Genomic DNA, 14551 nt, shown 5'->3' with positions numbered 1-14551 from the left:
TTGCAACAGAAGACCATAGGGAAGGTGGTAATAACAGTTCTAGAAATAACATTCATACAACCCAGTAATGCTCCCTTCTTTTAATGGAAAATAATTTCCTTGCTCTTCTTCAGTTACATTACTCACAGGAAAAAAAAAACAAAACAAACTTTAAAATATTAATTTCAATAACTAGTAAAATGGTAGTAGCAGAAAAAGGAAGTACAAGACAAATCTAAACATCAAAACATCAAAACACTCTAACACGTATTAATTCTGATACAGTTGTGTGCCAAGAGCTGCAACAAGCAGCTAAAATTCTTGCTCATGCTTAGGTAGATATGGTTTTGTCAAGCATCAAAACCATATCTACCTAAGTAAGATCATTCCATGTTTCCTCTTTAAAAGGTTTAGTGTGTCAATATCAACACAGATACATCCAGGCAACTGATAGAGTTCCATGAAAAAGACAGTGCAGTAAATGTGATCATCTTCCTCTTAGTTACATGTATCACAGGCATTGTCCAAGACAATTGTCACCATATGCAAATTCATATGGAATTGTTAGTCTCTCAGTTGCCGCATACAGGGCTTACCTTTAACATTAACAGGCTCTTGTTCTGATGACAAAATCTCACTGCTTTTTGCCTTACTCAATTCTTGGTTTGAAGTCTATTGGGGAAGGTAAAAATGAGTTAGAACAAAATTTTACTGATCAGTTTCATAGCTTATTGGCTAATTTACTAACTAGAAACACGCTGTACATTTGCTCCATGAATTTGTCTTTTCACTGGTTTGAAGTAAAGACTTGCTGTCTTTACTTCTACTACTATTTGCCAGCTAGTCAGCAACAGTTTACAAAACCATTAACACTGACAGGCATGTTTTATCTGAACATTTTCTTTTCAACGCAGTAGTTAACTCTTGGCTCCACTTAAAAGATCTACTGTTTTAACCTTTAAAGTAAAATGTTCCAGTTACATCCTTGCCTAGTGTTAATACCTGTTGAGCAAACCGAAGTTTCAATAGATAGTCAATCTTATTTAGAATGTAAAGAACAGACAGTTCTCCAAAACAGGTCACACATATTAAAATTTTAAGTGACAGTGAGATGACAATCATACCCAGTAACATTTCACCATTGTTCCTGAAATAATTATCACAAAAGGGAGGGAAGACAAAAGACATGCTAGAATACAAGAGTGAATTACTCCCAGTTAGAACTTGATCTCAGCAAACACAGAGAAAGAACTACTTAAAGGTTTAAAATTATGCTTTTTTTAAAATTTAACTTCTCACTTGCAGCTTAACAATTTTGCCTCTCTCATAGCAGATGTAAACATTAATTTTGTCTCTACAAAACATTAGTTTTGTCTCTCATCCATTCACTTTGGCATCAGCTGTAATAAATTCAGATGAGGAATGCCACATTTTGCATGTAGCACCTACTGGCATAATACAATTTACTGCATTGTATTACTTTCAATAGTACAAAAAAGTACAAGAAGAAAAAATGAGGTACATATAAATATATACTGAAAAGCTGTGCAATCACACAGGTTTGTTTTGCTTTTACAATTTTAACTATACCTGTTCATTTTCAGTTGTTTCACTGCTGGCTTGTAATGATGTTTGCACATCAACAGGTCCTTCCTCAAATTCTATTTCTTCATCTTCATTCTCATCTTCTCCACTGCCATAGTTAGTCAGAGCTTGAGTTTCTGCTTTTGATAAACCTAAAGGCAAATCAATGTAAAATCACCTTTGAATTGCCAAATCCTGTTGGAGAATTTAATGCAATGATACCCCTTACTTCAAAACATTCTTTAAGATTAAGATACAGTAACAACTTAACTTTCAAAGATCTGTATGTTTTACATCAGCTATATTATGAACAAAACACCCATGTTGGTGTGAAATGTCAAAGTTATTAAACAAGTTGGTGCAAAGAATGTAAGAAATCCAAGCCAGAAGTAGTTGGTGTAATACAAAAAACAGGACAATAGATAAATAAATGCACCTTTACTTTGAAGTAAAAGCATATTTAAAATGCCACATTATTTAAATTAAAAACTGCATAAAATCTGCACAGCTTTCACATCATTCAGGTTAAATGTTGAGAAACTTGGAGTTAAGCTGAGACAGGATATATAACCTAATGAATCAATATCTAATACATTTTTACAGATGTACTGATTATGAAAAAATTATTTCCTCTAATTGGAATATTTAACCCTTGACATAACACTAGGAAATATAGTACTGTAAAACTCTACTGACAAAGGACTGACTATAAAATCTGCAAGAGAAGGTGTTACACAGCACTACTTAATGCAAATCCTGTTATAAAATTTGCTGATCAAAACCACAGTGGAAGCACTGAAATATATAAAAGCTCCTTACTTATTGCCACTGGACCACTTTCACTTTCCTCATCTTCCTCTTGATCAGATGCATCAGATCTAATACTTTCAGGCACTCCGTTACCAGCACGCACTTCAGAGTCCGGTACTTGTTTAGCAGTTTCAGTCTCATCCTTGTCCTAGGAAAACATGGAATACTGTGCAATTTCATGTTTATCTAAAGACTACACTAAGGTTTCTGCATAAAGGAGTTGTTTCACAGAAACTAAAAAGTATCTACTAAAAGTCTGTTTAAATAGTCCTTCCAGCCTTGAAATTAATACAGCAGAACAACTCCTAAAACAGAGCATCAGAACTTCCTGTAAGGGATCGTGCACTATTCAGACACAGCTTTCAAGGACCTCAGAACAACTGAGTATGCCATCTGAAAAGGTTGACATTAATCAGCATTCTAGGTTAAAAAAACCCTTTACATTAGATATGTCATTTTCAAGAAGACAGACATCTGCATTATTACGTTCCAGCAATTTCCCTAAATGCTCCTCCTAAATGAGGAGTAAAAATACTTCTACCTGCAGCTTCTCATTTCTTTAGCAGCCATTTCCTCAGCAGTTTCCCCAGTTAATAATTTGCTAAATATGCTGAATGAGAAAATTCTGCATTCCTATATGAACCTCAAAGTAAAGCCCTGAGTTTGGCTCCAAATCTTGAAAAGACTTTTCTACACTACAGCAACTGTAACAAGTGATGTACTACTTCCTACTTTTACTTCCAAAGCAGTAAAAGCTTTGGAGCAGACAGAAGCTCTAAGCCCTAGAAGAAAGCACTGGCTCCACTCCCACACATGCTCACTCCTATTCCTATACCCATTTAGGATAGCAATCAACATTCTGCTTGGTATATATACTTCTATCACTCCCTTGGCTGGAGAAAGCTAAACATTCCAGCAGACCACTTAAAACTTCATAAACACATTTCCCCAGTGATATCAGTGGTTTTCAAAAGAAACTTGAAATTCTAAGCACTAACATTTCATACTCAGAGCACAGACAGGCTTGGTCTCCAAGACCTCAAATACCATGTGTCCCAATTCAGAACATCTACCTTCTCCCAAAGATGGAAAGTAAATCAACTTATTCCATACCATTAAAAAAGAAAATGTCAACTGCTATAAATAGTTAATCTGTCCTTAGAAACTCAAATTATAATCTACTTTGTAACTTTGATAAAATAAATTACTGAAAACAACAGAAAGGAGATTAATAAATTTCTCAAGACTGGAAAACAGGCTGCTTACTGATACTTGACTCCTATAACAGACAACAGTAAGACTAAGTGACCTATGAAATTATCTCAGGAATAAAGATAGTTGAAAGGCATACACATACTTTGTCCTCATCGACATCTTCAACAGAAGAACAAACATCCACCTGGAGACCTTTTTTTGCCTAGAAGAAACACAAACTGTATTCAATTCAAAACTGAAATAACTTGGAAATACTGAATCAAACTATGGCTTCATGAGAGCCAGGCTGAAATTCTAATCTTACTAAGAATTGCTATCTTAAAGCAGCAGGTAGCTACAGGGACTTTTGTACACACAGACGTCATCAAAATTTCTGAGTTGCAAAGCATTAAAATAATCTGTGCTAACCTTCTTATTTAAACAATTACACTTATATTGGGCTAATCCTACAGTCTGTGGTTGAATCGTACTTAGCACATAGAATTAGATACATCATGGCAGGGGGGGTTGAAACTATATGATCTTTAAGGTCCTTTCCAACTCAAACTACTTCATGATTCCAGCAATGATCAAGACAAAGAGCTGTGTATTCAGCAGTTACTTTACTGGACTCAAGAGAGCCAGAAAATCAAGCAAGATCAAATATGTCTGCATCAGGATTGCAGAGATGAGGGCTGTGAGAAGACCATACAGAGATAATTGTGCAGGTCTCTACAAAGCAACCAGGATCTACCACTTTTGGCTCATCTCTGGCTTTGTTGAATCTGAACCTCTACCACAACATTGAGGTAAACATTGACCTTAACCCTAATTCTGTCTTCCAAGAGAGAAGAAATGCTGAATCTAAGCTGGCTCCATGCTTTCTCATAGCAGGTATAAACCAACTCTTTATGTAACAAAGTTACATAAAGGGTTGGCTTATACCTGCTATGAGATTGAGTTTATACCTGATCTTAGTTGCCAATGGGCAACTTCAGATAAAACAGGAAGTCATGTCTAAATCTTTCTGGATTTAGTGTCCCTCTGGCCTCTTTACAAGGCACTCCACAGTCTCTCTCATACCAGCCATGCTATTGATATATCAAAATTTATTATCTTGAAGTATAGCTAGTGGTACACCTAAAAATACTTGTAGGACTTTGTAACAGGTTCAAAAAATATTTTCTGATTACATTTAAAAATGAATTAAGGGTTTGCATTGGTATTTAGAAGAAAGCTGAAAGGACACTGAAATCATAAATCATGAATATGACCTGGTTTATTGTTTCCTTTGTAAACAGATCATGTAACTTTAAAAAATGCAGCTATGCTCCCAATAAAAGCAATACTAAAATTAATAATGTAAATGGTGTGAAACTTAGCCAAAGCTTGCTTTCTAGAGCAAATATATGTCCTACAGTCTCAAATATTTTAAAAACCTTATATATATTTTACACACCAAGTCCAGAAACTGATTTTTTCTGCATATGCCAACAAACCAACTACAGGACAACTTCAGAGGATTTACTCTAATTTTTTTGAGATGATGCCTAACAAAGCTACAGCAAGGAAACCAGTGGGCATACTAAAGATAATGAACTGGGACCTCCAATATGTCAAAATATTTGGCTGGGTGTAGTGGGGCCATGCAAAACCAATACACTGGGACAGAGTTAAACTTCCTCACAGTAGATAGTATGAGGCTGTGTTTTCAACTTGAGTTGAACACAGGGTTGACAGTACAAGAATGTTTTCATTACTGCCAAACAGCATTTCACAGAATCATGGCCTTCTATGCTCCTCAACCCCTACAAAAGCAAGAGCTCAGAGTGCACAGCACTTGGAAGAAGACACAGCCAGGGAAGATGATCCTCATTAAGCCAAGAGATGTTCCACACCACACAGCATCATGCTCAGTATATAATGCTGGACAAAGAGTGAGGGAGGGGCAGAGATCCAATGTGATGGTGTTTGACTTCCCAAGTCACATTATCTATCACATTACATGTGATAGAGCCCTACTCTCCTAGAGGTGGCTGAACACCTGCCTCCGTATGGGAAGTGGTGAATTCCTTGTTTTGCTCTGCTTGCATGTGTGGCTTTTGCTTTACCAATTCAAGTGTCTTCATCTCAACCCACAAGAGTTCTCTGTTTAACCCTTTTGATTGTCTGCCCATCCCACAGAGGGGACTGAGTGGCTGTGAGAGGCTCAGCTGCCACCTGGGGTGAAACTACCCAAAGGCCTCAGGTGTTAAAACTATTTCAACACTTGTTAATTCCTTCTTATGTTCACATAAAACCATTAGAACATTTCTTCTGAATTATGAACAAAGTCTATACAATTAGTTATCTGTAACATAGATCTTGCCCTTACTGAGAAAAACCAGTTCATGGTCCTACACAAGCAATACTGTGATTACACAGCAACTAGTAAAATACATAAACAAACATATATAAGGTATAAAATAAGGTAATCAAACTAGTTTAGAAAATACACATATTTAGCAATCTCATAAAAACTGCATTTTCCAAAAATAAAATAAAACAAACCTCTTTAGCATAAGACTGCATTACTTCAGTGGTTTCTATTTTTCGTTTACATCTCTGCTTTACAGAAATACTGTTGTTGTCTAAATCTTGCATGAGTTTAAAAAAGGCTAATTCATTGAATAACACTTCAGAGATCTCCACAAGAAGATCCTCCCCACAATCTTTTAATTTTCTACCAGCAAATTTCGCCAGTGAATCCTGTGAAGAGAAATAATTCTTCAGTTTCTGAAATAGGCTTTCAAGCTTTAAAGACTAAGTATTTTTCATATTTCTAACAACTCAAAATTAGTTATGTATTTATTAGCTCGTATTTTTTTAAAAAAAGTTTTGTTTTACATGGAATCTCTAATCACATTAACACAGAACTTCATAAGCTCATGATTTAAATTCCATGCTTGTAGAAAAAAAAAAGAATGAAAAAGTTCAAACTACAGATTTTCAGAAATTTACACAAGATGTCCATGAAAAGCATCACCAGAGCTCTCCTTGAACACAGCCACAGGCCAGAGATACACCTCTCACTACCTGGCTGTGACAGAAAAGATGTTCTGTGTGCAGTAAATCATTAGTTTAGGAACAAAGGTAATACCTCATCACTGTATCAAAGGTGAGGGAGAACAGCAGCTATGCTATTCAAGGTGTAAAATACAATTTCAGAGAAGTTGGCTCATTAGCCAACTTGAGTGCTGCAAAACAGAAATGAAAAAAACTACTAACCTGAAGTATACTGCCAAGCTGCTTATGAAAGAACTTCACAAATTCTTTACTTTCATCATTTTGTTGTGTAAGAGTCAAGACCATACGTCTTACTGATATCAGTAATTGAGAAGAGCAAACTTCATCCATGTGTTCCTACACAAATATCACAGAATGAGCTTTGTTACCACTTGAAAAAAAAAAAAAAAAACTAGCCATCAATCCAAATACAGATATTAATTCATAAAAAAAACCACCTGTCCACTGAAGGAACAGCACACCACAAAAAAGTCCTAATCAATCCCACAAACACCGTACTTCATGAATGACTGCTTGGTCACAACACACAAAGATTTATCTAGTTTTCCAGTAGATGAGTACTTGGCATCTTATAATGTTTGGCCAAACTAAGAAGCTTCATATATTGTGGCTGTGTACACAAGTGTATTAAAGTGTATATTAAGATATTTACTGTTATATGCAGCCTTAAAATTGCAAATAAAAACCAAATCTTCAGGCACTCTGACTCTGGCATGTCAACAATATACAGTTTTTAAACTTAGTATCACCAAATACCTTATTAGACAAACCTAAGCTTATACACTGTGCATACTATAAAAAGGATCAGGGAGATGCCTTAAGCAATTCAATCTTCTCTCCTCCTTGCAGAGAACCTTGCAAAGGAGAACTGTGACTATTTCTCCTTAAAAGAATATTTCTTCTTTGTAGACACAGAAGTTAAAAAGCTCTCAACAACTTTAAAGATATTTGTAAACAGGAGAAAGTAAAGCTAAAAATCAACTACTCAGGTATTTTTCAAAAATACCCTATTACTGTACATGTAACAGTTTTAGTTAGTGATTTCAGTTCTGTCTGCTAAAAGACATTAAATATTTCAGAAGTACATTCTCAAACATTCCTATATTTAGTTTTGTCAGCTCCAAAGCAAGCAACTTCTATTCTTTTTGATGTCAAGTCCACACACCCTATGAAATCCAGAAACCTCACCATTTATTTCTCCTATTAAAAATTACACAGAATTTTTCTGTGGAACATCTAATTCTTACTTCAGCAGAGTCTGCAACTGAACAAGTATTTATTGGCAGCTGTTTCTAAGAGGCAAGTTTTAGATATTAAATAATGTTTTTCTGTGCAATTATACAAGTGCTTTTCTTGCTCTTCTAATTCACACCATAGTATAAAGATCCCTTACCTTCAGAAAAGGAATGACCTCTTTCATAATTGCTTTAATCTGCCGGTCAAGCTGCTGAGTATCTATACGAGGACATGGAACTGAAGAAACATCACCTGGCTGTGGCCCAGACTGACATTCACCAGTACCTGGACCTTGTTTTAATAAAAAAAAAAAAAAAAAAAAGAGCAGTGCATTTAATACATTAAATATTACTATTAAAGAAATACCACTTTCAAAAACGTATTTTAAAAAACAAATCTTATTTCCTTAAGCATGTAAATATCCTTTCAAACTTTGCTAAGTTTTTAATATAAATGAAGATGAAAGTCATTTAGCATTACAGTAACTATAATTATTCTCTAAAACTAAGCAAAATATATGTATATGTGCATACCTTCTAATTTAGCAGTAGAAGCACCCTGAATATTACTAGTGCAGCCCTCAGAGTCAAGGGTACTTTCAGCTTCAACTTTCATACGCTCATATTCCCTCATCCAAGACAAAGCTTTATCTAAGTGAATCACTGTGTTTCCTATATTTAGAATAAAAACACTTCTTAATCTAAATAAAAATTTTTCAATTGATAGACAAACAATTACTAAAATTACTTTAAGGGTCCATGTATTGAAATCTATATATAGTCTATATATAACTAGTTGCAATATTTTATTATATACTTAATTATAAACTCAGTGTTTCACAATTAGTTGATTTAATTACGTTTTGTCTTACAAAACATGTAATTACACACTAAAAATTAAGTAACAGTGTACTAAAGTGCAGACAATTACAGGCATTTACAGAGGGAGGGAGGGAGGAACACTTAAAAATACTAAGTCGCATCATTCTCACCAAGGTCATCAGTGGCAAAGGGTTCAAAATTTGAAGAAGTCGACATAGTACTGCCATTGTCTGCATCAGGTTGTTCACAATTTTTACATGCTTCTGTAGAAAAGTTCTTGCCAAAAGTTTCCTTAAAAATACCAGACAAGTGAATACAAAGAAGAAGCACACTATACTCTCAAAGATATATGAACAAGCTCAGAATTCTTTTCAGTGACTTCTGGTATCAGGGTTTGTCATCAGACTTCCTGACTGGGGAACAACCCTACTTTCAGATTATAAATCCATCAGGTTAATCTACCATGCTTACTTCAACTACTTCAAGTACAAAACATGTAATAAACTGTACAGAGGTGTGACTTCTTAAATACAAGAAAGAAAAATTTTTTGGAGAATATGATCAGTACTTGCCCTGACCTTACTCAGAAGAGCATTTTGGGTCTTTCTGAATGTATCAGTTTCCGATTCACATCCCTCTCCATGTTTCATTCACCCCTGAAACACTCATTTACAGTACTGAGAATCCTATAGTATTTTATCACTTTTGCATTGATTCTCTTACCACTAGTTGTTTAAAAAAGTCTGTGTAAGTTGATACTAATTTTAAACAAATTCAATCCCTAGTATATTTCAGTAAACAAGCATACATGTGTGCAAACTGAAATACAGGAAAAGCTGTCAGTACCTTCTGAATTTGAAAACTTACATCATCTGTAGAGGCAAGGCTTTCACTAGGAGTGAGTTCAGAATTTGATGCCGCCCATGTTGCAGAATTCAGTGATTTTGCACACTTTCCTTTTTCATTTTTTTCACATAAATGTCTGGTCACTATATCCTGGAAAGATAATCTATGCTGTAAAAAAGAGATCTAAGGTTTGCTTGATTCATAAACAAAATCAAAAATTCTGTGCATACCTGTAAAGCATATAGAGCCCTTTGCCTCAGATAATCTGTATTAAGCAGTTGAAGCTCGTGGAAAAGTTCAATAAGAAAGTGGGGACGAGACTCATTTTGAGAAATAAGAGTTGCCACTTCAGAATAAATTGTGTCTCGCAAAGCTTCAAACATAGAAAGATCACTACCAGTTTCTGTAGGAAAAAATAAAGGAACTTGTTAAGTCCTTGATGGGCATCCATTTAACAGGCTATCAGGCATGCAAGCTATGTGTATACAAATTATACATCTCAATTATTGTCTCAATTATTGCAGAGTCCCTATATTTCATAAAGCTTATTAATTTCCTGAAGGGCAAACATTCTTAAATTATACCTTATGCAGTCTCCAATATATAAAGTACAATATACAGCAATTGTAAAAATAATTTTCTTTATACTTCTGAACAATACCTTTTGAAAGCATTGTTTATAAAAGAGAATATTGCACACAGCACAATGATGCTTTCAGAAGAGGTATTAAACACTGGAAATTGAGTTTTAAGACATTTCAAGAAAGATAGTGAAGTCGCAGGTTTATATAATACAAGCAGTCCGCACTTCTGCAACACAAGTAGCATTAAGAAAGCTTTAGGCTGAACTCAAGAAAGCCATTCTTTCCCAACATAAATGCTACATTCTTATACATGTGTAGTATCACTCCCAAGTTCATGAAACACCTCCTACCCTTAAACCCTATTACATATAAGACAATGTGTTACCTAATAAATCTCCCATTCATTTGAAAATAAAGGATTATCCTTGCATCACAACAATCAAATTATTACATACAATATTTGGGAAGTGCTGAATGGAAACACAGTTAAATCTGGAAAACTCAGTTTAACAGATGTGTAATTGTTAGTATTCAAGTTAATGAAGTTATTAGCAATACAGCAAACATTACTGTGCAATTTGATTATCTGCAAGTAGTTTACCAAGTTTTTAAGCACAAGCAGGCTTTTTCAACCTTTGAAAAGTTATCACAAATTGTTTCCCTCTCCCATTACTAATACGTAATAGCAGCATTTAAACACACTAAAAATGCCTACTCAAATGAATTTTTTAATGTAGTATTCACCTCCATATTTTCTATTTCTAATTGTTACTAATCGAGAACATAGTAACCACGTTCTCCACAACTGTAATTCAGAGCAGTTTGTAACGCTGCACTTTCATGCAAGGTTACTTCTCTTGCCTTGGTTATAGAGCAGGTGCTGCAATAGCACTGATCTTGAACATCTGCTAAACAGTGAGTTATAGGGCCAAAGGTAAGAAAAGAAAAAAAAAAAAAACAAAAGTAATAGCATATTGTTGAAGCTAAGCAGTGAATGCATTACCTGGCGCTTCAATGCATGCATTTCTGTTAGACTGCTGCAGAATTCTCCTAGCATGCGCTGTAGGAAAGTGGGGATAGACAGTGATAAACACAAAAATGCGCACCAGAAATAAAGACAGGGTCTATACAAAACAGCAGGAGGAAGACTGCTTAGTTATCCAAACCACATCAGAGCTGCTTATTGTGAGAGTGAGAACTTGACCAGGGAAATTTATTATGTACACTAATAAGCAGCTCTTAGTGTGGACACAGCTACGCTGGCAAAGCTTTATACTGTGCTACAACAACTAAAATTTCTGCATCTCTTAAACAAAACAGAAATATTGGCAGAACCAAAATAGGCACAGGAGAGAGAATTTTTATGAACTAGATACAAGAAAAGCAGTGCAGATGGCAAAAATGTAAGGGTTTATGTCATGTTAAAAGACTGAATCTGAATGATATTTGATGGAGCTCATTTAAGCACGAACAGGAAGAAGACATATGCAGTACGGGATGTAGTTTAAACAGTAAACAAAGTTTCATCAGTTTTGCAGTTACTTTCCATAAAATCACCAACAAATGGGTGAGACTGGCTACATTTTTGCTTGTTGTACAGTAACAGGTTTCTAAATTGCATTAATCAAGTATTTAATATACAGAAAACACCCAAAAGCAATTAATAACCAACTTTTTACAAATTTACAGCATTCTTAGAAATTAAAATGCAAAATCCACATGCTAAATATACAGTCCTGTCTTCCTGTCAAAACACATTGCATTTAAATAACACTAGGAACTAAGGTCCCTTACTCATAAAAGCTGACAAAATAATTAGACACTTAGAAACAAGTACCTGAAGACATTTCTGTAGACCTACTGTATTTAATTATTTTTTCCAATTGTTCCTGATTCCTTTTGCTGAACACCTTTGCATGAACGACGTCATCAGAGTGTCTGCTTTTAGTGTTCTTGCAGGGTTCACACACACTAGAAGCACTTGCACTTTCATAACCTAATGGGAGGAAATGAAACGAAAGAAATAAAGAAACAGCTTACAAAATGTTTTATTACTTTAGGAAATTTGTTCAAGGACACTGTTAAAGATGCAAAATACTAATGATGTTTCCTATACTACAATCTTCCTCTGTACAGGGAAGCCATACAGTAATACTAAATCCTCAGCAACCCCAACAGTACTACTATACTAACTAGTACTGTCCCTTTCTTCAGAATTTTAATGAAGCACATTTTTCAGCAAATAATCCAGTTTGAATATTCAGACAATGAAGATTCTCCTTGTTATTTTAAATATGCACGTATCTGCTTCCATGATACTCTCAATTGGTTATTTATTTTCTATTTACTAAAATCCTAAAAAACCTTATGCAGTTGTATTATATAAAATTAAGTCATTTGAATAACTTATTTTCATTATTATAGGTACCATTTATTGAGAGTAAATTATCTGGAATGTAATGATTATAATCCAAGATTATCCAAGTATCCAAGATTACAACCTACCAGTATTTTTAATTCTGCCTTTTAGCTGAAAAGAGCTCTTCCTCTTATTCTTGGATTTGGGCGTTTTATCTTTTGATGCCAGGCTTGCTTGCGCTGATGCTTTTCTAGATCTAAATGTCTTTGTCACAGTAGTTGGGTCTATTGGATCAGGCATGCTACTGAAACTCTCCAAAGACTCTTCATCAAACTCTCTTCTCTGGTTCATATCACACTGATTTTTATGACCTGAAGCAATGTTTTGCACTGAAACTGCAAAACCTGCATTCAGCTGAGACTGATCATCTTTCTTCATTTCTTGGCTATCATCAAGCCAAGCTGATCTTTTCTCCATTTCATCTTCAGGCTGTCTATGATTCCTTCTGTCAGAAAAAAAAAGACCCACAGACCAATCTCAATATACCAATAACCTAATCTCTCAGATAGAAACATCTCGCATTACCAGGCAAACAGTTTATCCATAATTATCTTGTTACTCAGACATTAAATGAATACTCAGACATTAAATGAATATTGAAAAATAAATAATTCCAGATAACACTTCCAAATGGAAAACCGAACTTCCCATCTATTGCTGATTTCAACATGAATATATTTCACACAGCTACTGCTGTGCTCAAATAGCACCACAGGTCAAAACATTTCTTAAAGCAACATTCAGTACAATCTACAGGAGCACAAAAAAATAAGCATTCACTGAAATTACATTCTCTAGTTATTTAAACAACTCAGTTTCAAAACAATCCCACAGAAACAAAATCTTACTCCACTTAAAGTGTTAGAAAACCACTCCAAGATTGCATTTGATTTTAAAACTTCCATTAAATGATACATTAATGCATAGAAAAGCAGAACACTGCTGAAAAAAATTAAACTAGAAGTTACAAAAGTAAAGCTCATAATTGTCATACAATTACAATAAATTCCCTTAATGAATGATGAATTCTCACAAGCCCCAGAAAAGGGAAATTATTAAAGGAGAGCTGCACTTTGACATTCAATACCTTTGTTTTTCTCCTCCATTAGAGGAACTGCTTTCAAAGGGTTTGGGGAACGCCATGTACTCAGTTTTCCCAGAAGTATTAGGATCTAGAGGATGTTGTTGCTCCTGGTGCTCACTGCTGCGTGGAGAAACACTATGTGCAAAATCTCCAAAACCACATGGGAACACTGGATTACAGTTAATACCTACAAAGTAAGCAACAGTCAGAAGATACTACCTTCATTTATTTGTGTAGCAAAATTCAAATTTGAGACATACTGTGTGGTAGCATGAAATTATGAAGCAAAAATACAGTGGAGAAGTAAGCAAGAACAGTTTTCATCCTGTAAGCACTGTAAACAATCAGAATTTATCTTTAGTGCAGGTTTTGAACACAACTGGATACTACAATCCCATCAGTGGAGATGATGGTCCTTCAAAAAACAAACTCTACTGAAGAGCTCCTAAAAGTGAAAGTAAAAGTAACAACAATTCCAAAAAAAAGAGGCAGAATTCTGTCTGCCTGAAGACCTTATCAATACTTCAACCACCATCAAATTGACAAGAGAAATTCCAATGGTTCAGGAGCCAAAGAAGTCATAGATTAATACTACTTCAATTTTAACATCAGAATCTTTATGGAAGTGGCAAACTGAATATAACTGTTCTTTTGGGTGGGTTCCATGTAATTTAAAAAATTAACTCAAACAGAAAATAGACTTTGTAATTTGAAAGTTCTAATCTAGATCTATGCCTATTTCCTGGTTTCCTAATAACACTGAAATATATTAAGACAGTTTTGTTTACTTTGAATTATACAGTAAAATACCTACGCTCTTTTCCTCCAAATCCAACAGCAAAGTAGATTAGCGAAAGGGATAGGGAATACTGTATCCAAGTCAATAGTTACTGTATAACTCTGATGAGAACAAAAATTAGCTAACACG

At 34.7% G+C, this 14551-nt stretch overlaps 1 protein-coding gene across 13 annotated transcripts in view; it reads right to left on the bottom strand.

Annotated features, from left to right (window-relative positions):
* Positions 1–14551, bottom strand: part of PCM1 (pericentriolar material 1) — a 41538-nt gene that overhangs the window by 3691 nt on the left and 23296 nt on the right. For 8 of the 13 annotated variants that reach the window (XM_021537335.3, XM_021537157.2, XM_077782852.1 and 5 more), the window contains 14 exons: positions 13627–13810; positions 12626–12984; positions 11958–12116; positions 9767–9939; positions 9558–9686; positions 8861–8981; positions 8403–8540; positions 8027–8160; positions 6835–6969; positions 6118–6315; positions 3731–3790; positions 2383–2521; positions 1570–1715; positions 576–651 (listed from right to left, as the gene is read on the bottom strand). In XM_021537335.3, coding sequence (XP_021393010.2) covers positions 576–651; positions 1570–1715; positions 2383–2521; positions 3731–3790; positions 6118–6315; positions 6835–6969; positions 8027–8160; positions 8403–8540; positions 8861–8981; positions 9558–9686; positions 9767–9939; positions 11958–12116; positions 12626–12984; positions 13627–13810 — 2151 coding nt within the window. Of the gene's footprint in view, positions 1–575; positions 652–1569; positions 1716–2382; positions 2522–3730; positions 3791–6117; positions 6316–6834; positions 6970–8026; positions 8161–8402; positions 8541–8860; positions 8982–9557; positions 9687–9766; positions 9940–11123; positions 11181–11957; positions 12117–12625; positions 12985–13626; positions 13811–14551 lie in introns of all 13 variants that reach the window. The other 5 variants (XM_077782854.1, XM_077782856.1, XM_077782861.1 and 2 more) reach the window with 3 other exon arrangements.

The sequence above is a fragment of the Lonchura striata genome, chromosome 4, assembly GCF_046129695.1.
Source record: "Lonchura striata isolate bLonStr1 chromosome 4, bLonStr1.mat, whole genome shotgun sequence".
In the NCBI taxonomy this organism is placed as follows: domain Eukaryota; kingdom Metazoa; phylum Chordata; class Aves; order Passeriformes; family Estrildidae; genus Lonchura; species Lonchura striata.
This window is presented reverse-complemented; position numbering and strand designations above follow the sequence as displayed.